This window comes from Schistocerca piceifrons, chromosome 4 (assembly GCF_021461385.2).
Source record: "Schistocerca piceifrons isolate TAMUIC-IGC-003096 chromosome 4, iqSchPice1.1, whole genome shotgun sequence".
Taxonomy (NCBI): Eukaryota; Metazoa; Arthropoda; class Insecta; order Orthoptera; family Acrididae; genus Schistocerca; species Schistocerca piceifrons.
Window position 1 is genome coordinate 661,334,570 of NC_060141.1, and position 24,540 is coordinate 661,359,109.

The window sequence follows — 24,540 nt, forward strand, 5'->3', positions numbered from 1 at the left end:
TGATCTTCACTACTCAAGGTTAAATCTAACTTTGGCTCAGAAGGGGGTAAATTATGGTGCCACAAAAGTCTTTGGTCACTTAACTAATAGCATCAAAAGTCTGACAGATAGCCATATAGCATTTAAAAGGAAATTAAAAGAATTTCTTAATGGTAACTCCTTCTACTCATTAGATGAATTTTTGGATATAGTAAGTGCGTAATTTCCCAACCTCCACAAAAAAAAAAAAAATTATTGAGTGTCATGTATATTTTGTCTAATGTAATATCTTGTATAGACACCTTTTATTAACGTGACAATTTCCACATCATTACGAAGTGTCGTATTAATGATCTATGGAACAAGTACTAATCTAATCTAACCTTGCGCTAACTACTTTTGGAAGTTGTGGAAACTTGCGGAAGTCGATTTACTAGAAGCTGATCGAACGTCAAAGAACTTGCAAGGAATTACGAAAGTTTACTTGCTACTGAAGTTCGCTGTGCTTGACAAACTCCGACTCGTATGACAGACGACGCTGAAACCTAACACCAAGCGTCGCAAGCGAGATGTAAACAAATTGAGTGACACTTGGGACAATGTGGAGCGGGTCGTACACTATTTGCTGGGTGGGGCACAGAAAAGTTATGTTGTTGTTTCTCTTTTGTCAGCTAATGAACGACGCCGACGGTAAGCAAAACAAGCTTGTAAATGGAACAATTCTCGACAGTCCATATTATGACAGGAGTTTTTACAAGTTTCTACAAGTTTCTAGTGCTCAAGGCGGTAATGCATGGAAATGAATTTTATATAACCGGTATTATATGGTAGTATATGCGACAGGGCAATCCCAACTGAGATTATACGATCATAATATTTAATTATTCCCAGAAAATTTTACAATGATAATAGGTATGTTACATAACACCAAAAGGATGTTTATTATCTTTCAACATAGTACACTATTCATACTACACTCATTACCGCATGACGGGACAGTGACTGCAGTTGCATTTTCATTTCGTACGTAGAGTTCTAGTTTGCCTTAGAATAACTGAATGAGTATTCCTCCAGAGCTCCCCTGGGTGAAAGAAAATTAGTAGTATTCACATTTCACTGAGGCCGTATTTTTGCAAACCAGTATTGTATGTTACCCAAATAACTTTTGATTTTGTAGTCTGTTGTACTTATCACAAGTGCTTAAATTGCCGTTTGAAATGTGTTGATTTAATTATTTCTTGAACCGACATGAGCAGTACATCCGTTGGTAGTTTAGCTACATAGTTAATAAGTTAGTTACTTTCATGTTCTGTGGCTCATTTTGCACGATAATTCGTCATGACGTGGAACGAGTCATTTTACATTCATAATTTCTACGTCTATTTGTACTCTAAACATCACCATATAATTATTTTTCCCTAAATGAAAACAAGATATACAGATTGAGTTAGCAATTCCTACCCATCGCCTTTTACACATTACAAACAGAGCAATTTTCTATGGAATAGGAAGAGTTGGCCAGGAGAAAGTTCTTAAATTTATTTTAAAATTTTACCTTGCTGTCTGTTAGACATTTTGTATCACTAGGTAAGTGGTCACAAATTTTTGTTGCAGCTTTGTGCACCCCGTTCTGTGCTGAAGACAGCCTTAATGTTGAGTAAAGAGTGCATTTTTTCTTCTGGTATTGTAATTATGTACCTCATTGTTCCTTTTGAACTGTAGTGGTTTATTTACAAACTTCATTAGAGAATAAATATACTGTGAAGCAATAGCAAGAATGCCCGACTCCTTAAACAGATTTCTACAAGATGATCACGGGTGAGCACCACGCATTATTCTTTCAGCACTTTTTTGGGCATGAAGACCCTCTTTCTTAAAGATGAATTACCCCAGAACATTATTCCATATGACATTACTGAATGAAAATAAGCAAAATATGTCAACTTACTGATTTCTCTCTCTTCCTCTCACACCCCCCCCCCCCCCCCCCCCCCAATATTTTAAGATTCTAAGACACAAATGTTGCTGAACTAAGTTGTTTTTGGATTTCCAAAATGTGCTTTTTCCAATTTAAATTCTCATCAATATGGACACACAAGAATTTTGAAGTTTCCACCTTGTGTATTATTTCATCACCATGTGTTACACTTATCACTGATACAGTACCCCTAGAGGAGCAGAAGTGAATGTGATGTGTCTTTTTGACTTCAGGATGAGACCATTCGCACAAAACCAGTCAATGTTACTTTTGAGAACATTGTTCACCATTTCTTCCATTTCTGCATGTATACTGGGAGTGGTTACAATACTGGTGTCACCTGCAAAAAGAACTAATTCTGCTTGTTTTGCATTAGATGGTAGATCTTTTACATAGGCATGTATGAGAAACAGTAGTGGGCCTAAGATTGAGCCTCAGATAAACCCGTGTGATTTATCCCCAGTCAGAATTATGTCCCTGGATTCTGTTGGTTGAATTACTACTAGGTATGACTTTCTGCATTATTTTGGTTAGATATGACATGATCCATTGGTTGGCTATACCATCAACACCATAAAACTTCAATTTATCTAGGAGTATAATATGATTCACACCATGTGTATATGTGGATACCTGTAAATAAACAGCTTTGTGCATTAGAATGCATTACATTTTATATGTAGTATCATATTCCATAGGACATGCGGAATGTGTAACTGGACTTGCTAATGATGTGTTTGCTTGTTTTCCTAGTTTGAGTGTGTGTTTCCTTCTGCCTTTTTTAGTTTTGCCCAGTGGTCCCATGTAAATGGTCCTTTGGTAGGTTGGTTTGGGGAGTAAAGGTACTAAATGGCAGGGTCATCAGTTGCGTAGTGGTCATGTAAAATCATCATTGGTTTTCTGTAATATTAACGAGTCCTTTGCATCTCGATTTCCTGTGACCTATTGCTTCCTTGCTGTGAGAGCTGCTATCCAGGATCTCGTCACCAGGATCAGGACTCTGTTCTAACCTTGTCTCCTCTTTTCTTCCATGTACCCTTCTAAAACTGTTTTTATAAGCCTCCTCCCTCTTTCTTAATTCTGACTAATACAGTTTCATTTTCTTCTTTGTATTACATCCAGTATTGGTCTTTGCTCGCTCACTCTTCTTGGTACCTCCCCATGTTTCACTCTTATCTGTCCAACTTATTCTTTCCATCATCCACCATGCCCACATTTCAAAAGCCTCCTGCCGTGCTGTGTCTTTCTTCGTCAGTGCCCACGTTTCAGTACCACACAGGAGCACACACAATATAAAACATTTTATTAGCCTCTTTCATAAGTTTGTATCAATGTTGATGCGGAAAATTTTCCTTTTCATATAAAACACCTCTTTTACAGTTGGTATTCTAGCTTTATTTCCTTTACTTCTCTTCCAGTCCATTTCAACCCTACTTCTGAGGCATTTAAAGCTTTTCACATGTTCTAATACTTCTTCATTCATCATTATCTTTACCTTTTTATTTCCTTCTAGTGCCATTACTTTTTTTGTATTGATTTTAATTCTATAAATCTTTCCTTTGGCTTCTGTGGTAACCACTATGTCCTGTAATTCTTTTTCACCAGTTAATGGGAGGACCATGTTGTTTGCAAACCTCAGACACCATATTCTTCTTCCACCAATATTTACCCCTTTGTTATCTGATGGGCAATGGGCAGTCATAATTTAAAGTATAGACTGAAAGGAGTTGGAGGCAGACACCAGCCTTATCTTACTCCTTTTCCTTGTTCTATCCAGTTCATGCTTCCTCTTCTCACTTTCATTGATGCTTTTTGATTTAAATTTATTTGGGAATCAATGTAATACAGCTATGCCAGAAACTGAAGTTCTTATGTTAACTAATGAAAACAGCAGAAACTGTGCAAGCCTGTTAAATGAATTATCACAAGAAATGCTCTCTGCAACATCATTTGTTAAACCAGGTGCATTATTTAACAAAGCTACTAGAGACATTCATAGCAAAATAAAATACCTAGGAAAAGAAGGCACACTGATAGTGTCCACTGGATCAGATGACAGTAAAGAAGACCTATAATTTCAGAAATGCTGTAGAAGAGTTAATCAGGAATATGTTGCACACAAGGGTGATACCGTGTGCAATTCCATACCAGCAAGACATGGTACAGACAAATTGTCATATATCAGCTGAACAAGTGCATTGTAAAAGCAGGTGAACAATACAATCATGCCACAGTACTTAATGTAAACAGATTCCTAAGAACACAAGATTTCACATGGCAGGGATTGTGTATAAACAAAGGAGGAAGAAAGAGACTGTGCAGAGAATTAAAATATGCGATAACAACCAAAAAGCAGACCATAGTCATGGGGAATATGAGGGCGGATCAAATATAAATGGGATTTTAATTTTTATTTAAATTAATTTATTGAAAAACTCAAGGCAATTATAATTTATTTTTCTGCATAGTCTCCCACTTTGGAAATGTGTTTGTCCCGCATGGGCAGCTTTTTGATGCCCTCATGCATTTCTTGCGCTGTTCAACAGTTCGCAGTACTAAGCAGCATTGATTGTGCGTCGCTCATACAATAAAATCAATCAGCAAAATACCTCGCTGATCAAGAAAAATGGTTGAAAGAACCTTGCCAGCTGACAGTCGAGTCTTGACTTTCACTGGTGCTGCCTCCCCTTTCCTCCTACACTCCCTATTGGCTTGTTTGGATTCTGGAATGTAGTGGTGAGCCCATGTTTTGCTGCAAGTGACAATCCAACTCAAGAATGCATCACCTTCTTCTGCAAACCTTGCTGTAAGCCTGTGATAGACCTCCAAACGTCTCAACTTCAGATTTTTGGCCAAAAGTTTAGGGACCCATCTGGAAAACTCTTTATGGATGATTTGTGATGATTGCTTGACAGCTCCCGTAACAGATTCCGACTTTTTGTGCAATTACCGATACTCTCGCCCCTTGATTGTCATCATTAATGTCTTTAACCACAGGAATGTTTTGTTTGTAATGCTGGTGATTGTGCATCTGATTTTCCACACATTCTTGTCCTTCCTTGAACTTTTATGCCAGTTAAACACATGCGTCCTTGATAATGTTTTATCACCGAACTGTGCAGTCAATCTTTGGCAAATTTCTGTTTCTGTAACTCCTTCACAAGCAAGAAATTTGATAATTGTGCTTTGCGCAATGGAGGGGTGCACCTGTTGCTCAGACATTGTGAGTGTTACTGACGAATTGGTGGGAAATATCAAACAGTACACTCTCCTCACTTCTAACTGTTCCGCCTAAGCATAGCAGAGGTATGGGGCCAGTCCTACCAACTGTTGATGTTCAGGAACAAAATTCCCATTTATATTGATCCCCCCTCATAACTTAGCAGTAACCATCATGACAGAAGTAGAACAATCTTCTATAGAATCAAAAAACCAGGAAGATGGAGGAGGGGGGGAACAGGAAGATCGCAATGTGTCAATAGAAGCTACTGATTGTGGATTAAACGTAATAAAGGAACCATCACACACAGCACCACAAAAAGATTGTGAAATACATCAAAGCATATAACTAACAACTTCAAAAGTTGAAAAAATAGAAGCAAAACCAATGCAGACTTCGCAGAGAATATGAGCAGTTCCCCATTATTTAGCAAAAGACTTTATTCCACAGCCAACGAATGAGAAGTAGGGTGAGATACGAATACAGCATTGTTACATACCAAATTCCAATTGCAACAAATATTCAGAAACTCAGGATTCATAAAGAGAAAAAAAGAACATTAAAATCTTGTACCAAAATATTCAGTACTTAGGCAACAAAAAACTTGCAGTGGAAGTGATTCTGAATGAAACACAACTGGATATATAACGCATCAGTGAGCGTGGGCTAAATGAAGCAGAACTTAGCAGCCTATTAAAAAGAGACTATGATTTGATTAATTATTTCTGTAGATCAAAACATAAAGGTGGAGGTGTTGCTATATACAAGAAGAAAATTGGCAGTCTACAGGATACTGAATACTGTAAATGTTTAATTCTTCCAGCTTGCATTGAAAAAGATTTTAAAATTACTGGCGTAGTGAGTGAAGAGCTCAGAATTATTTGTGTATACAAGTCCCCAAGTGGTAATATTACAACATTTCTGTAAAAAACTAGAAAAATTATTACTGAAGATTGAAATGAAAGATGTTATAATATGTGGAGACTATAACATAGATATGGGTAAAGAATCAAAACCAAAACAAAAATTATGAAAGACATTATTACATGTTTCTCTATGCATTTACAAAACAATAATATCATTAATAAAAGGAAATGCAGTACTAGAAAGAAATACAGATGTTCATACATATGAAACAAGAAATACAGGCCAGCTGAGAAGTATGCAACACCGACTGAGAGTTGCTGAAAACGTTCCTCAATACTCTGGTATCAAACTCATAAAGTGCCTTCCAAAACGTTTGCTGGACAGTCTGAGCAAAAAGACATTCCAAAAACTTTTACCGAGCGGGGTGGCGCAGTGGTTAGACACTGGACTCGCATTCGGGAGGACGACGGTTCAATCCCGCGTCCGGCCATCCTGATTTAGGTTTTCCGTGATTTCCCTAAATCACTCCAGGCAAATGCCGGGATGGTTCCTCTGAAAGGGCACGGCCGACCTCCTTCCCAATCCTTCCCTAATCCGATGAGACCGATGACCACGCTGTCTGGTCTCCTTCCCCAAACCAACCAACCAACCAAAAACTTTTAAAGGATTATTTAAAGGAAAAAGAATATTATAATGTAGAAGAGTATATGTATCGATGAATGAAAATGGTACTTTTACTGTGATAGAGGTACTGTAAGTAATTGAACATATTATGATAAGTAAATAACTTGAGGACATGAATACTGAGAGAAAAATGTAAATATGAGTATACTGTAGTATGTAAATAATTTTCAGAATCTAAAAAATGGGTGAAAAATATATGCAATGTTGTTATAAGTATTGCCATATTGACATATTAAATTGTAATAGAAAGGTTAAATACTGCAAGAAAATAGGCTTAAGTTGACCTTGTCCTATATTACAAGTACGCACTTTGTACAAAATGTACTCAAATGCGACCAAATAAAAATCAAGTTAATAAGGTGTCTGGTTTTCCAGTTCACTCTCTTTCTCCTCATTATAGTTGCAAGCTTATCCCAAGCCACATATCAGAGGATTTTTCCCAGTGCATAAAGCACATGTGCAGGTCTCGCCCCTTTTTAGTAAGCCTCTCTTCCAAAATTCGCAAGAGTCCTAGTGCCTCTCTCGTGCCTGTATTCCATCTAAAAACCAAGTTTCTCTGCAGCCAGATTCTCCTCAGTTACCTTTTTGTAGTCTCTTATTAATGACTCTTAACGTAACTTTGGTTGCATCTGAAATGGGGCCAATTGCCCTGTGCTGACTGCATTTCTTAGTTCCTTGTTTCTTTGGTGTCAGAAAGTCCTGGCCATTCCCCACTGTCATATTTTGCTACATAACCTCAATATTTCTCATACTCTTCCTTGGTTCAAACATTTTAGTATTGTTGCAGCTGTTGCACTCTTCACTTCTTCCATTATGATTGTTGGTCCTGTCTTTACACTTTTCATTGATTCAAGTTCCAGAGTTGTTGGTTTGTGATCTGTGTCAAATAGCTCTTCTAAATACTCTTGCCATTCTGTAGGATGTCTTCATGATCATTGTATACTTGGCTCTGTTGTAGTCTTGACTCTGGCAGTAAATATTATTTTCCATTTCTCTCCAGTACCTCAACTAAGTTGCACTCCTCTTTTAGCCATTTTTCCCTAGCCTCCTAGCCTGCTGTGTTTCTTTACACAGTTTATTATTCAGCCTTCAGTACAGTTTCTTTGTGTCTTCATGTTTTTGTTTTTGAATTTTCTTCTCTCCTCCATCTTCAAAATAACTTTTTCTGTACTCCACAGCTTTTTTGTCCTTTCCTTGTTTACATTTCCTGTACTTTCCTCTCCTGGTTTTATGATTCCTTCTTTCAACATACCACAAAGTCATGCAGAACCAATATACCTGGTGATCAAAAAGGCAGTATAAATTTGAAAACTGAATAAATCATGGAATAATGTAGATAGAGAGGTACAAATTGACACACATGCTTGGAATGACATGGGGTTTTATTAGAACAAAAAAAAAAATACAAAAGTTCAAAAAATGTCCGACAGATGGCGCTTCATCTGATCAGAATAGCAGTAATTAGCATAACAAAGTAAGACAAAGCAAAGATGATGTTCTTTACAGGAAATGCTCAATATGTCCACCATCATTCCTCAACAATAGCTGTAGTCGAGGAATAATGTTGTGAACAGCACTGTAAAGCATGTCTGGAGTTATGGTGAGGCATTGGCGTCGGATGTTGTCTTTCAGCATCCCTAGAGATGTCGGTTAATCACGATACACTTGTGACTTCAGGTAACCCCAAAGCCAATAATCACACGGACTGAGGTCTGGGGACCTGGGAGGCCAAGCATGACGAAAGTGGCGGCTGACCACACGATCATCACCAAACGACGCGCACAAGAGATCTTTCAAGCATCTAGCAATATGGGGTGGAGCACCATCCTGCATAAACATCGTACGTTCCTGCAGGTGTTTATCAGCCAGGCTGGGGATGATGCGATTCTGTAACATATCAGTGTACCTCTCACCCTTCACGGTAGCAGTTACAAAACCAGGATCACACATTTCCTCGAAGAAAAAAAGACCCAATAACGGTAGATGTGGTAAATCCAATCCATACTGTGACTTTCTCGTCGTGCAATGGAGTTTCCACGACAGTTCTAGGATTTTCGGTAGCCCAAATTCTGCAGTTGTGGGCATTGACAGACCCTCGGAGTGTGAAATGAGCTTCGTTGGTCCACAACACGTTACTCAACCAATCATCATCTTCCACCATCTTTTGAAACACCCACACCGCAAATGCCCCCCGCTTCACTAAATTGCTAGGTAACAGTTCATGATGCCGATGGATTTTGTTCGGATAGCATTGGAAGGTACACCTCAGTGCCAACCAAACAGTAGTGTATGGAATGCCGGTGCGACTTGCGACTGCACGAACACTGACTTCCCAATGCATAGACGAACCCGCTAAAGTCTCCATTTCTTCCTGTCTCAGCAGCATTACACCTTGTGCTCGGTCAGCCATTACGGGGTCTATCGTCTAAACAACTCCTGGCTTCGAACTTCGAAATCACTCTCGCACAGCTGCATTTGTCAACGGACCTTTACCCATTCTAATCCCCTTCCAAAGGCGATAGGATCGTAACGCTGAACTAGCACATTCCCCATTCTGATAATAGATAATACAGCTTCACTAAAACCGCCTTTTCAGGTAACGTCAACATGCTGCGACTGCTGGCACATCTGATTCTCTCTCTCATTACAGCTCCTTTTATACACGATTGCAGTCACTGACGTTTTGCTGTCCAGCGCCATCTGTCGGACATATTGTTAACTTTTTTTTTGTTCTTATAAAACCCCATGTCATTCCAAGCATGTGTCAATTTTTACCTCCCTATCTACTTTTTTCCGTGGTTTATTAAGTTTTCAAGTTTATACTGACTTTTTGATCACCCGGTAGAATAACTTAGTATGTTATATGGCTAAGATGTTGTCAGACCTTATATTGGCTGTTAGCATTACAGACAAATGCCACATGAGCAAAACAAACAATGTTAGCACTTTTGCTCATGGTCAGATGGTTGATGCCCAGTTCATAGACTACTCCATCTGCAATTTTGCGTAGCAACTGAGCTTAATTAAAGCTTCAGTACTGCTTGACCAGTTCACAACCAAGCTGTCATTGTGCAACCTCGCTTAACATTGAAGCTATCCTAAAGGTCATACTGTCATCACATTTTACATTCCAAAACATAATGCAGATGCAAAACAAATTAATGCTCCTTTCTTTTTCTGTTTGTGCATATGTGAGTTTGCATTTCACATCATTATATGACAGGTCACAGCCAACATTTTGTAATATTAGGTTCAATTCACACTATTGTGGTTGTCATGTGCTCCTATGTCAAGGATCTATGGTGAACAACATATTTGGAAGAAACTAGTGCCCTCAGAGTGCACTGCAGTGTGTAACTGTGTTGTCAGCAGTCTCCATGTATTAAAACAGCTGATAAAGTGGTCACACTGCAGTAAACAGATCTCCAGCTCTGTGTTAAACAGTAACAACTGGCGAACAAGCATCATTGTTATAAATGTTATAGTTCTTAAGAGGTTCAAATGGCTCTGAGCACTGTGGGACTTAACATCTGTGGTCATCAGTCCCCTAGAACTTAGAACTACTTAAGCCTAACTAACCTAAGGACATCACACACATCCATGCCCGAGGCAGGATTCGAACCTGCGACCGTAGCGGTTGCGCGGTTCCAGACTGAAGCGCCTAGAACCACACGGCCACACCGGCCGGCATTCTTAATCATTCATGGATTATATTTACAAAGCTTTGAACAAGAAAAGTGAGTTATATATATAGTCATTTACATACTTACACTCCTTGTTTGACAAGAATGAGTCAAGCTGTTAGTTATGATCTTGCAGTAGAAATCATCCTGCCATTTACCTCAAGTTGCTTAGGGAAACAGGATTTGAGTACATCAAGAGTTGCTCCTTTGTTTGTAACTTACTATTAATACATTTGCTTAGGCCCAGATGTTGCTGCTTATATTAAAATTAGTGAATCTATAAAACTGATTATAAATATTTCTTTTCCAGGTTCTATTTACAAAAACCTGAGGCACTTTGAGACCCTTCACACTTCACATTTCAAACACACAGTTGTGAAAAGAGGAACAAATCCAAGCCCACATCCATTCAATAAAATAAAAGAGGTGTCATTCAGCACTCTGGGAAGGTAGTATCCAGTTATTTAATTACAGTAATAAGTATCAGGTCACTGATTTTCATGTTGATTAAGATTTTAAACAGAGTATATTTTGCTGGTCTGCATTCTTGTTCATTATTTTCAGGTATAGTTGTATGTTCAGAAAGCAAACTGTTTCTGTGTGGTAAAGTACTTTACATCTGATGAGCACAAGTGTAAATCATGTCTTGAAAGTTTTTCGTGTGAGTGTGCAAGGTTATAGAAAGAACTTACTTTGTGTGTGTGTGTGTGTGTGTGTGTGTGTGTGTGTGTGTGTGTGTGTGTGTGTGTGTAATGTTCATGAGGTGCTCACATATAGTTGTTACATTGGGCTAGACATTTGCCTCTTTTTGTTTTAGAGATTTCCGTCTGATACTGAGTCCGAGGAAGGATATTCTTCACTCCAAATTTAAGGCATATTCAGTTGACAGTGAAGGAACAGAAAAACCTGTTTTTGTTGGTGAGTTAAGATCCATATTTTCCTAGCATGTCTTTGAGCTAAATAACTCTAAATATCAAGCAAGCGTGCTAGCAGTATGATCCAGCAGTATCACATCTCCCATGCATGGAAAAATATTTGATTATTGGTGGTGCATGCCAAAGTTTTATGTTGTGGTTTGTTATTCTATCCAGATGAATGTTGACCAAATTTTTTGTCGTTAATGTGTTGGCCGTCACACTTGACAATTTCTGATGTTGGGTGTTGAGATAATAAAATATAATACTTGTTACTTCTCTTTCTTTTTCTTTTTTTAATTGACGTACTTTTAAACCCTGTTATCTCTATTCTTCTCCAAATGCAGTTGTGATGATAATGTTAGATTCTTTTAAAGTAAGTATGCCGTTTTGTTATCGCCATATATTTTTTGGAAGCTGTTGATGTTAAGTGTGACAGATCAAACCAAAATGGTAACACAGCAGAAACAATGACCAAGGGTAACAAAATTAATATACTTAGTGATTAAGTTTCACATGGTGTATTATGAGCAAAAAAAGTTTTGAGCAAATTGCCACATATGGATAGTATTTCAACAACAGTCCAAATTGTCATCAGGCACACTGATGCCATGAGGCTGGAGTGCTCTCTTATAACTGCTGGCATCCACTAGTTCCTTAATAGTACAAGCCATCTGTTGTTATAGGCTTGGAGCCTGGTGTCACACTAGGCTTACTGTCACTGTCCTTGTACTGCCAGCAGTCATAGATGTACCCTGTCGTGCCACTTTATCACTTTCATAATCGGGTTGAGGCCTGCTTGCTTTTGAGCAGATGGTGTGTAAGGTCATACGATTCTTTCGATGACACCCTGAGTAACAATGTCTTTTGAAGTTTTAACATTAATGGATTCTTTTATAGTGACTCCCAGAAGTAAAAAATCTGAGTACGCACCATCATTCGGTCAAAATTCAGCTGCCAAGCAATGTTTTGCAACTTCTGATTTGTGTGGTTGTTCCATAGTTCTGAATATTTGGCTGGCATACAGGTGTGTGAGAAAATTAATTAAACTGATTTTTATCTTCAAAGTTTTTATTTATTCATTCATTAATTTTTGTCTTTCAAACAACAGTACTGTCCCCTTCAAAGTAGTTCGTTCAGCAACTGTACTTGGGCGGAGTTGTTATTCCCAGTTTTGGTGACAGGGCTGAAAAGCTGCAACTGGTAGGGCTTTTAACATGTTAGGCACATTCTTTTGAACGTTCTCTAAAGTCTTAAAACTGTATCCTTTTAAGACATTTTTCAGTTTCAGAAAAATAAAAATGTCACAAGGGCTCTAATCAGGTAACTAGAGGGACTGTGGAACAACATGAATGTCTTTGGAGATAAAAAATTGTGTGATGGAAGTGGCCGTGTGACATGGGGCGTTGTCATGATATAGCATCCACTTATCTGCAGAGTGCAAATCTTCGGTCAAAATTTGATGTATGGTATAAGTTTAACAAGTCACCCATTGTCCTTACTATTAAATGTCAGTCTGATCTCACAGAGGCATGCACATGTTTGACATTTTTGTCAGTTTTTGAAGTTGAAGGTCTACCTGAGTGAGGTTCATCTTCATTGTGTCGTCAGCCTTCAAAAAAGATTTGTCCCAGCGAAAAACTTGTGCTCTTGATAAAGAATTTTTCCTAAAAGCCTGTTTCAACTTTTCAAGGGTCACACTCTGACTCCCCAAGTTTAATACAAAACTTGATGGCTTAACATTCCTCTAAATTTTGCTGTTCCATTTTCATAACACACAACAAAAACACAACTTCACTGGCACTCTAAAAAATTATGTGAGGGCTATACGGAGCTGAAACTCTGGACTGAGAGTCTGGAAGGGATGAAGACACCACCTTAAGCAAGTATAACAAAGTGGTGTCAGATTACTCACAGTGTTGTCAGTCTCATCACTTTTGTCACACACCTTGTATGACTGGTCACAAGGGATTGGGTATACACTCCAAACCTGCAGAATCCGAAGTTCTTTTTATCCTGTCCATGAGTGATTTAATTTTTATCGGTAGGCATAATGTCTTTTTCACATTGTGGCCAATAATATTGCCCACAGAATGTCATCATACTATAAAGGTGAATGGATATGACCACTCTGCCTCCAGCTGGCTTGTTCATCCAAAGCCCAGCAGTCTGGTTATTAAGCTGAAAGTCATGACCTGCTCCGAGCCCTGCAGACTAGGATTTTGAGAATACCTCTTCTGTACACAGGATGGTGGTGACTGCCACTTTACAGATACTGATCCACATGAGTGATTTTGTAGTAAATATTGTGTCTTATTGTGCAGCCCATTTTTTTCATGGCCAACATAACAAAAAATGGCTGTTTGCCATTTGTTTCTATTTATATCGCAAGTATTATGTTACAATATATGTAATTTAGATGAAGGAAATCTGTTTGTTTTTCCATGGGGCTAAATCACCAATGTCTTGCCTAAATATTGGAAAAAAAACCATATGGTTTCCATGTAGCTATTTTCAGTGATTCCCGAGGAGGTCAGGCAGGAAAAGTGGTCTCTACTCACACGTACACAACTGCCAAAAGTAAACTTCTCAAGAAAACACTTCAAGATGAGGACATGCCTAAATCTTCTAAAGGCAGAGAAGTTTAGGCAGGAAACATGGTCTCTCTTTGCACATGCACAGTTGCCAAGGAACAGCTTCTCAAGAAAAGGAAACTTGGCTGTGTGACATCTGAGGGAAGATGCATACCAGCAGACAAAGGCAAAGCAACTGTATTGTTGACAAAGTATAGCGTTGTGGAAATGGTGAGATGCCTGCTAGCCGATTCTGAATATAGGAAACTAAAGAAAGGTCCAACAAGGAATATCTAAGAGAAGCTACTGAAAGTTCTTCAAATGTCCAATGTATTGAATGAGGTTACCAGGAAGTTATGTATCCACCAACCTTCATTCCTTCATAGGAAGACAAACCACTTTGGCCCATCATCAGTAACATTCGTATCTGAACATGTAGTCTTGTCAAGAACTTGAAGGACCAGATCCTTAACTCACTGGAAGTTGCGTAGTTGCTCATTCAGGTTACATTCAACACTCTTATCTTCTTGTCAGCTTTGACACAGTATCCCTCTTCATGAGAGTTGCTCTAGAAGAGTCTTTCAAGCTGCCCAGTGAGAAATTGATGGCAAGACAACAGACATGCTTGTATATGGAGCACTTGGAAGGGGAAGCACTGAAACCAGCTACACAGGAGACATGCTATGTAGAGTAAACATTTGCAATTTGGTTTCATCAAAAGTATAAATTGCAGGATTTTTACAGCATCTTAATTCAACAGGTCTTTAATGTTGTACTCAGAATTGAAGTCAAAACAAATAATAAAATGCCCACTTTGGATTTGCCAGCCAGAAAGAAAGCAAACAGCACACCTGGAACATATTTTTTCATTCAATTGGTCAATAATATTTCCATGGTGTTTGCCAGTTATCATTTCACCATTTGCAAGTCAGTTGATGAGAATAATCGAGCAGGCTAGAAAACACTGGGCATAATCTCTTTGGCAGTTGTAACCAAATTCACCTAGTTTGCTGCTAGTACACCAGATTCCATCCATTGCCTTGGGTGCTGTTTTATATGTAGCATGAAGAAGTGGATCCATGCCTTCTCCACAGTAATACATCTGCACTCATCGGGTGGATTTCTTTCCACATTTGCTTTTTGTTAGCATTCAACCAAAACTGCACTCAGCTTCTACAAAGATTTCTCATAATTAACTCTTTCTAGAAAATACACAACACTCTTTCTCTTGATAAGTCTATGAGGTCAGCTTTTTCGTGCAACTGTCACCACAGCTTATTGTGCACTTTCTCTGTGTTTTTGCCTTTGGTTACCTCTTTGGGATGCCCTTCATGCAAATCATTGCCAAAAGACATAGGCCACATTTGAATTCATTCATTTCTTAACTGTTGGAAAAAATGAGTTACTTTTATATTCCATGGCTCATTTGTGTGACTAATCATATTGAAGTGGAATGAGTCATTTTATATTAATATGCAAATGCTGACCATATACAAGTTTTTTGTAATTTCTTTAAATGCAGATGTGAATTAATAATTCTTACCCACCATCTTTTATATATTACATAAATATAAGTTCTAGAGAATAGGTGCTATCAGCAAGAAACTTTTTCATTTTGTTTTCACATGCAGCTCTGTAGTCTGTCAGACATGTTATGTCATCAAGTCAGTAACCAAAAATTTTGGTGACAGCATTGTGCACCACTTTTTATGCTAAAGACAACCTCAATGTGGTTGGTTAGTTGCGTGTTCCATTGATCAGTCGCGTGGTATGGTGGAACATGTCAAGTGCACAAGAAATGCACATATGAAACAAGATCAGATTTCAAGATTAATATTTCTATTATTTACCCCTTTCCCTTAAATGGCACAAAATTCATATACTATATTTATAGATTTATTTATTCCTATTCAAGGATTCATCTATGGTACAGGAGGAGTTGTCAAGGAGATATGATTTCAATTTATTTTTGAAGCTATTACTGCTGTCTGTGAGACATTTTATTTCATCTGGTAATTTGTCGAAAATTTTTATAGCGGCATATTTTACCCCTTTTTGTGCCAAAGATAGGTTGAGTAAAGGATAGTGTAAGTCTTTCTTTTTTCTGGTATTATAATAATGAATGTCTGTTGTTTTTAAACTGGTCCATTTTGTTGAGAACAAATTTCATTAGTGAGTAAATGTACTGTGAGGCTGTTGTAAGAATTCTCAATCTTTTAAAAAGATGCCTACAAGATGTGCGACTATGAACCCCACACATTATTCTAACCACTTTCTTTTGAGCAGTGAATATTTTTTGTCTAAATGTTGAGTTACCCCAAAATATTATTCCGTATGACATCAGAGAGCGAAAGTATGCAAAGTATGTTAGGTGCCTAATTTATATATCCTCAAAATTGGCAATTATTCTGATTGCAAAAGTTGCTGAACCTAGTCGCTTTAGAAGATCCAAAATATGATTTTTCCAATTAAGATTCTCATCTATATGTACACCCGAAAACTTAATATGCTCTACTCTGTCTACTGACTTCTGTTGATGTGTTATATTTATTGTAGGAACTGTATTTTTTGCAGCAGAAAATTGGATATACTGTGTTTTTTCAAAATTTAGAGGAAACCTATTTGCAGAAAACCAATTAATGACTTTTCCAAAGACCTTATTTGTATCATTTTCAGTTGGTCTTTCTTTTATTGGATTAAGAATGATGCTTGTATCATCAGCAAACGGTGTCAGTTCAGCTTCCTGTTTCAGATAGGAAGGGAGGTCGTTCACGTATATCAAGAACAGAAGGGGACCCATGATTGAACACTGTGGAACGCCTAATGTAATTTCACCCCAGTTAGATGAAGTGGCAGACTAATGAATGTCCCTTTTTGGTTTCTGATGTTGTAATTATGTATATTATTATTCTTTTTATACTGTAAACAGTGGTCAAATGCCTAACTCTTCAAACAGATATTTACAAGACAATCATGGGTGAATATCACATATTGTCCTTACTGTATGTTTCTGCGCAACGAAAACTTTCTTTCTTAAAGGTGAGTTACAACAGAACATTATTTAAAGATGAGTTACCCCAGAACATTATTCAGTAAAGCATTATTGAATAAAAATATGCAAAATATGTTAACTTACTGATTTCTCCCCTCAAGGTTTGTAGTTATTTGAAGTGAAAATGTGGGTGAACTGAGTTGTTTTAAGAGTTTAGAATTTTTTTTTCCAATTTCTCATTTTTCCAAGTTCTCATCAATACGGACACCTAAAATTTTGAAATATCCACTTTAATTATTATTTCCTCACCATGTGATTCATTTGTCATTAGTGTGGTACCTCTATATGTGTAGAACTGAATACACTGTGTGTTTTTGAAATTAAGAATGAGACAATTTCCAAAAACACCCTCAGTAATACTTTTAAGAAGATTATTTATCATTTCTTCAGTTGCTGTGTTGTTTTTAGACTGATTACAATATGAGAATCATCTGGAGAAAGAACTAATTCTTCTCATTGTAAATGAGATGGAAGGTCATTTATATGAAATCATTGATGATAATGACCACGTCAGCAAAATATGGCTGCAGAATAGCATAATTTGCGATGGCATATAATTAAATCAGGCAACAGGGAACATTCCAGGATTTTGTTAGTGTTCCAGTCCTATTGTTTCAAGATCAGCATTGTGGTAGAAGGGAATGACGTAACAATGGGAGTGCAAAAGGATGTGCCATGATTGTGAGAAACAGTTATTAAGGACACCATCAGATGTTGCTTTCTCCACACAGATGCATGAAATATGGTTATGATACTTTATGCTTAAAATGCTGTGCTTAACAATGCACAGGAAAGTAAGGTTAGCTCATGTAAATATTAAGGGATTGATTAGTAACACAGAAGAGCTTCTTGTCTGTTCAGAAAATTTGAAGAGTTCTGATAAGACAGATGCCCTGTGCCTGCCTGAGCACCACATAACCACAGGGGTAGATAAGTTACATGGAAGAGATTACATTATTTCAGCTTACTCATGCAGAATTAACATGGGAAAAAGAGAAGATATTACATATAAAAAATGGAGAATCCAGAAAATCCTGATGAAGGCCTGTTGGATCGGAAGCTTTGTTTGACAGTCTTTTTGTTGTGCCTTTCTGTGACTCAGCATCTCCGCCATATGGTGAGTAGCAACTATCCTTTTCATAGTACAAGGTGTTTATAAATGAATATCGGGGTTAATGCTTTATAATATTGCAGTTGTACATACGCAGCACGCAATGTTTCTGTCGCAATCCGCTAGACAGCGGTAGTAGCAAAGATGGCGACTAGTGAACAGAAAGCATTTTGAGTTTTGCAGTTAGCAAAGACTGAATCTGTAGTTACTGTGCAATATGCATTCCAGCTGAAGTTTGGTTGTGATCCTCCAAGTGATAATAACATTCGTAGATGGTATCATCAATTTGAAGATACCAGTTGCCTTTGTAAAGGGAAGAGCACAGGACGACCAAGAGTTAGTGAAGAGACTGTTGAACAAGTGAGAGAGTCATTCACTCGTAGCCCAAAGAAATCAGTCTGGAAAGCTAGTCTTGAATTACAAGTCCCCGTGTCGACTGTTCGGAAAGTTTTAAGAAAATGCGTACTACTACATCCTTACCGTTCACAGTTATTACAAGCTCTAAAGTCGGCATACCATGGATTATGTTCCAACTTCGCAAATAAAATGTTGTTTCATGATGAAGATTTTCTGGATCATGTTGTCTTCAGTGATGAATTGACCTTTCACCCTAGTGGAAATGTTAACACTCACAATGTGCACATCTGGGGCTCAGAAGATCCTCACGAGGTGGTACAAATGCAACAAGATTCCCCTAAAATGACTGTTTTTTGTGCCGTATCCTAGAAGAAAGTTTATGGGTCTTTCTTTTTTGGTGAACCTGTTTTTTGTGCCATATCCTAGCAGAAAGTTTATGGGCCTTTCTTTTTTGGTGAACCTACTGTAACTGGCACTTCTCACCTTGATACACTAGAGCAATGGCTCTTCCCTCAGTTGGAAGAAGATGAGCCAGAGAACTTCATTTTCCAGCAAGATGGTGCGCCACCTCACTGGCATAGCGAAGTATGTGATTGGTTGAACTTCACTGTACCCAAGCGCTGGGTAGGCCACAAGGGGCCCAATGACAAGACTTGCTTTGCATGGCCTCCTTGTTCACCCAACCTAACGCCATGCTATTTTTTCCTTTGAGGCTTTATCAAGGATCATGTGTATGTGCCTCCACTACCAGCAGACCTCCCTGAATTAAGAAACTGGATTGAAGCAGCTGTTGCTACCATCACTGAAGACACACTTACCGACATTTGGGGAGAACTCGGCTGTATACTTGATGTGTGCCGTGTGACAAATGGTGCTTACATTGAACATTTATAAGGTTCTTGGTGAAACTGTATGAGTTGCTCTTTCATTTGACATATCATTTATAACTGTAAGTTTAATATAATAAATATTATAATGTGTTAAAACTCCAATATTCATTTATATACACCTTGCATTATAGTTGTTACATGTATTAAGACAGAACACAAGTTCAGAAACATTGAGAAAAGTAGTTTTTTTTTTTTTTTTTTTTTTTTTTTTTTTTTTTTTTTTTTTTTTTTTTTTGTGATCAGCACACAGAGGTTTGTGCTTGTGTATTAATACTGAAAATAGTTTACTTTTAATTGTAACTGTATGTAGGTCCCCACTATTTGAGGAATCCGGATTCCTTAATGTGCTATCTGTCAGACAGCAGCAAGCAATTAACAGTCTGTGGTGATTCAATGTAGATTTTCTAATGGCTCCTAATAAGAAAAATGATCTGGAAACCTTATTTGGATCCTTAAATTTGATGTCAGTAATTAATTTTCCATGGATGGATAAAGATAGTAGGACCCTAATTGACAATGTTTTCTTTCATGAAGCTCAGTGCAAGAAAACAACTGTTTACCCAGTAACAAAAGCTCTCTCTGACCATGAAGCACAGTTAGTTACGATAAATAACAAAGTGCCTTACAGTATGGTTACTTCTCAGTGAAAATCAATTAGAGGAATTAATGATTCCAGGACAAATGTTATTGAAATAGTTAACAGGAGATGGCCTGGGATGTAATTTATAATGAACCAAATGCCAACATAAATTAATCTAGTCCATGATAAATTCTGTACATTATTTGAAAATAGCTTTCCACATAAGCTACTCAGAACGGACGCTAAAGAGCCAGGTAAAAAACCGTGGGTAATGGGGTGGGGGGGGGGGGGGAGGGGGGGGTGAGATTAATGTATCTTGTGAAAGGAAAATGGAGCTGTATCTTTTGGCAAGAACAAGTAGGGATCCTGCAGTAGTTGCATACTATAAAAACTACTCAAAATTGCCAAGAAAGGCTATTAAAAATTAAGGAATTTGCACGTAGTATCAGAAATCAGTACTTACGACAATATGCTTAAGGCTATATGGAACGTAGTGAAACAGGAGACAGGGCAACCAGCCACAGAACAAGACATCACTATTAAACTGAATGGAAGGGTTATAAAAGACGAGTCATAGATAGCAAATGCATTTAATAACAATTTCTTAAGTATAGTAGAAAGCATAGAGAGAAACAATTAAAGAGCAAAACCACAACAGTATGTTGAAATGTAACTCTCCTAAAATTCAATCATGTAAATGTGTCACCAAATTCTCCTTCTGAAATTAAGAAAATTATACACACACTCAATAATAAAAGTGCATCAGGGTTTGATGGAGTTTCCGATGGAGATTTGTTTCCATAAGCCTGGTCTTATCCAGAATATGAAATGCGTCTCTAATCCAAGGCATTTTTCATAAATACTGAAACATACTGTTGCTAAACTCTCTTTATGAAAGGTGATAAGAGATGTCAATAACTACTGACCTTTTTCACTTTTGAGAAGGTTTGTGTATTCTAGAATAGTATCTCACCTTAACAACAATAGAATCCTTAGGAAATCACAGTGTGGGTTTCAGAAGGGTTGCTGTACTGAGAATTCCATTTACATGTTCATTTGCCAGATTTCCCAAGCATTAAATAATAAAATAGTGCCAGTACTTATTTTCTGAAACCCCTCTAAGACATTTGACTCTGTGAATCACAGCATTCTCCTAGATAAATGGATGTTTTATGGGACTTGACGGTACAGCCAACCAATGGATAATGTCATATTTAACCAAAAGAATGCAGAAAATTGTACTTAGTAATTCAAGCAATATAGTCCAGAGACATGCTTCTGACTGGGCAGTAGTCAGTGCCCCAAGGTTCAATCTTAGGTCCACTACTGTTTCTCGTATATGTAAACGATCTTCTGTATAATATACAACAAGCAGAATTAGTTCTTTTTGTAGATTGAACTAGTATTGTAATAAGCCAAAGCATATACAGGACGTACATAAAGTCTGGGAACATTTTCAATTATTTATTGCATAAGAACTAAACAGTCTGGATGATTGGATGATTGACTGATCTGTCATTGTAACAATAACCAAAACGGCTTTGCTGTGCTGGTACTGCGAACGGCTGAAAGCAAGGGGAAACTACAGCCATAATTTTTCCCGAGGACATGCAGCTTTACTGTATGGTTAAATGATGATGGCGTTCTCTTGGGTAAAATATTCCGGAGGTAAAATAGTCCCCCATTCGGATCTCCGGGCGGGGACTACTCAAGAGAACGTCGTTATCAGGAGAAAGAAAACTGGCATTCTACGGATTGGAGCGTGGAAAGTCAGATCCCTTAATCGGGCAGGTAGGTTTGAAAATTTAAAAAGGGAAATGGATAGGTTAAAGTTAGATATAGTGGGAATTAGCGAAGTTCGGTGGCAGGAGGAACAAGACTTCTGGTCAGGTGAATACAGGGTTATAAATACAAAATCAAATACGGGTAATGCAGGAGTGGGTTTAATAATGAATAAAAAAATAGGAGTGTGGGTAAGCTACTACAAACAGCATAGTGAACGTATTATAGTGGCCAAGATAGACACGAAGCCCATGCCTACTACAGTAGTACAAGTTTATTTGCCAACTAGCTCTGCAGATGACGAAGAAATTGAAGAAATGTATGATGAAATAAACTGACTAAACCAGAGGTTGTACAGAGTTTCAGGGAGAGCATAAGGGAACAATTGACAGGAATGGGGGAAAGAAATACAGTAGAAGACGAATGGGTAGCTCTGAGGGATGTAGTAGTGAAGGCAGCAGAGGATCAAGTAGGTAAAAAGACGAGGGATATTAGGAATCCCTGGGTAACAGAAGAGATATTGAATTTAATTGATGAAAGGAGAAAATATAAAAATGCAATAAATAAAGCAGGCAAAAAGGAATACAAACGTCTCAAAAATGAGACAGGAAGTGCAAAATGGCTAAGCAGGCATGGCCAGAGGACAAATGTAATGATGTAGAGGCTTATTTCACTAGGGGGTAAGATAGATACAGTCTACAGGAAAATTAAAGAGACCTTTGGAGAAAAGAGAGCCACTTGTATGAATATCAAGAGCTCAGATGGAAACCCAGTTCTAAGCAAAGAGGGGAAAGCAGAAAGGTGGAAGGAGTATATAGAGGGTCTATACAAGGGTGATGTACTTGAGGACAATATTATGGAAATGGAAGAGGATGTAGATGAAGATGAAATGGGAGATACGATACTGCGTGAAGAGTTTGACAGAGAACTGAAAGACCTGAGTCGAAACAAGGCCCCAGGAGTAGACAACATTCCATTAGAACTACTGACGGCCTTGGGAGAGCCAGTCCTGACAAAATTCTACCATCTGGTGAGCAAGATGTATGAGACAGACGAAATACCCTCAGACTTCAAGAAGAATATAATAATTCCAATCTCAAAGAAAGCAGGTGTTGACAGATGTGAAAATTACCGAACTATCAGTTTAATAAGTCACAGCTGCAAAATACTAATTCGAATTCTTTACAGACGATTGGAAAAACTGGTAGAAGCTGACCTCGGGGAAGATCAATTTGGATTCCGTAGAAATGTTGGAACACGTGAGGCAATACTGACCTTACGACTTATCTTAGATGGAAGATTAAGGAAAGGCAAACCTACGTTTCTGGCATTTGTAGACTTAGTGAAAGCTTTTGACAATGTTGACTGGAATACTCTCTTTCAAATTCTAAAGGTGGCAGGTGTAAAATACAGGGAGCGAAAGGCTATTTACAATTTGTACAGAAACCAGATGGCAGTTATAAGAGTCGAGGGGCATGAAAGGGAAGCAGTGGTTGGGAAGGGAGTGAGACAGGGTTGTAGCCTCTCCCCAATGTTATTCAATCTGTATATTGAGCAAGCAGTAAAGGAAACAAAAGAAAAATTTGGAGTAGGTATTAAAATCCAGGGAGAAGAAATAAAAACTTTGAGGTTTGCCGATGACATTGTAATTCTGTCAGAGACAGCAAAGGACTTGGAAGAGCAGTGAACGGTATGGACAGTGTCTTGAAAGGAGGATATAAGATGAACATCAACAAAAGCAAAACGAGGATAATGGAATGTAGTCGAATTAAGTCGTGTGATGCTGAGGGAATTAGATTAGGAAATGAGACACTTAAAGTAGTAAAGGAGTTTTGCTATTTGGAGAGCAAAATAACTGATGATTGTCGAAGTATAGAGGATATAAAATGTAGACTGGCAATGGCAAGGAAAGCGTTTCTGAAGAAGAGAAATTTGTTAATGTCGAGTATAGATTTAAGTGTCAGGAAGTCGTTTCTGAAAGTCTTTTTATGGAGTGTAGCCATTTATGGAAGTGAAACATGGACGATAAATAGTTTGGACAAGAAGAGAATAGAAGCTTTCGAAATGTGGTGCTGCAGAAGAATGTTGAAGATTAGGTGGGTAGATCACATAACTAATGAGGAGGTATTGAATAGGATTGGGGAGAAGAGAAGTTTGTGGCACAACTTGACTAGAAGAAGGGACCGGTTGGTAGGACATGTTCTGAGGCATCAAGGGATCACAAATTTAGCATTGGAGGGCAGTGTGGAGGGTAAAAATCGTAGAGGGAGGCCACGAGATGAATACACTAAGCAGATTCAGAAGGACATAGGTTGCAGTAGGTACTGGGAGATGAAGGAGCTTGCACAGGATAGATTAGCATGGAGAGCTGCATCAAACCAGTCTCAGGACTGAAGACCACAACAACAACAACAAGAACTAAACTTTGTACAGATGTCATACATATTGCTCTTTGAAGAGAAACTCTGAAAGTTTTTTTTATAAACATTTGATGTGTGAGCCATGAGTGACCTGGAAGGCGTCAATATGATGATTGAATTCTTGCCGTACCCATCTCAACATGGCATCGCTGGCTGTGGCAGTCGCTTCCCGTATTCTCACCCGAAGCTCTGCTACGTCACATGGTAGAGGCAGTACATACACCAGTTCTTTAATGTATCTCCACAGAAAAAAGTCACACAGAGCGAGATCTGGTGATTGGGGAGGCCATTTCATGAAACAGCTATCCCCTTCTATAGCACGGCCGATTCATCGATGCAGCAGCTCCGTGTTCAGGTATCCACAAACTTCACAATGAAAATGGGATGGAGCCCATCCTGCTGAAAGATGAGCGGAGAGTCCAGTTGCATTTGAGGCATCAGCCATTGCTG

At 38.1% G+C, this 24,540-nt stretch overlaps 1 protein-coding gene across 1 annotated transcript in view; it reads left to right on the forward strand.

The window, feature by feature from the left end:
* Positions 1–493: 493 nt before the first annotated feature.
* Positions 494–24,540, forward strand: part of LOC124795095 (ADAM 17-like protease) — a 124,013-nt gene continuing 99,966 nt past the window's right edge. The window contains exons 1-3 of the mRNA XM_047258928.1: positions 494–669; positions 10,722–10,860; positions 11,229–11,329. Coding sequence (XP_047114884.1) covers positions 579–669; positions 10,722–10,860; positions 11,229–11,329 — 331 coding nt within the window. The 5' untranslated portion in view covers positions 494–578. The remainder of the gene's footprint in view (positions 670–10,721; positions 10,861–11,228; positions 11,330–24,540) is intronic.